Source organism: Charadrius vociferus, unplaced genomic scaffold (assembly GCF_000708025.1).
Source record: "Charadrius vociferus isolate BGI_N301 unplaced genomic scaffold, ASM70802v2 scaffold579, whole genome shotgun sequence".
Classification (NCBI taxonomy): Eukaryota; Metazoa; Chordata; class Aves; order Charadriiformes; family Charadriidae; genus Charadrius; species Charadrius vociferus.
In genome coordinates, this window is record NW_009661367.1 from 1,289,818 (window position 1) to 1,290,716 (window position 899).

The 899-nt window shown below is 61.1% G+C and overlaps 1 protein-coding gene across 1 annotated transcript in view; it reads left to right on the forward strand.

The window, feature by feature from the left end:
- Positions 1 to 192, forward strand: part of TBC1D10A (TBC1 domain family, member 10A) — a 21,683-nt gene extending 21,491 nt beyond the window's left edge. The window contains exon 15 of the mRNA XM_009893346.1: positions 5 to 192. Within this exon, the coding sequence (XP_009891648.1) occupies positions 5 to 192 (188 nt within the window). The remainder of the gene's footprint in view (positions 1 to 4) is intronic.
- The last annotated feature ends 707 nt before the right edge of the window (positions 193 to 899 follow it).

An 899-nucleotide genomic window follows, 5' to 3' on the forward strand; every position in this document is an offset into this window, starting at 1 on the left:
CCAGCCGCCGACCCACCCGGCCCCACAGCACCCACTAAAGTCTTCCGGCAGAAGCTGGAGGGGTGCCGGATACTCTGGAGCTACGCCCGCTTCATGGCCAAGCTCAACGCCCAGCTGGAGGCCAGGAGCCGCCGAGCACACCGGGAGAAGCGAAGATCACACCGGGGCTCACGCCTGCCTGCACGCTCCTAGTGTAGCCTCGCTGTCAACGGAGTTGTCCATGTCTCCATCTCCATCCCATCCCATTCCCATCTCCATCCTTATCTCCATCCTCATCTCCACCCTCATCTCTATCCTCATCTCCGTCTCCTTTCTCATCTCCATCTCCATCTCCTTCCATCTCCATCTCCATCTCCATCTCCATCTCCATCTCCATCTCCATCTCCATCTCCATCTCCATTCCATCTCCACCTCCATCCTCATCTCCATGTCCACCTCCATCCCCATCTCCATCTCCAATCTCAATCTTCATTTCCATCCTCATCTCCATCCTCATCTCCATCTCCATCCTGATCCCCATCCCTGTCCCTGGGATGGACACTCCCCAACCAGCCAGGATGCACCACGTTGACCCTCTAAGCTCGCACGGGTGAGGACACAAGTGTGCTCAAAGAAGCTCCCATCACTTCGGCTTGCTGTGGGGACCATGCTGTCCCCATGCCACTGCTCGGCTGCAGGACAGCCCCGCTCCGCTCCTGGCAGCTCCCCCACATGCCGCCCCACGTTCCGGCAGCCCCGGTGCTGTGGGGAGCCGCGTGCTCGGGCGCGCTTGGGTGTCCCCCTGGTGCCCAGCGCTGTGGGATGGAGCCGTCCCTTGTCACCGAGCCCTGCCGGATTTTCCAGTGATTCAATGGGTCCGGTGACCCAGCCTGACTAAGAGCCGCTCGCCCAGCCCCCGC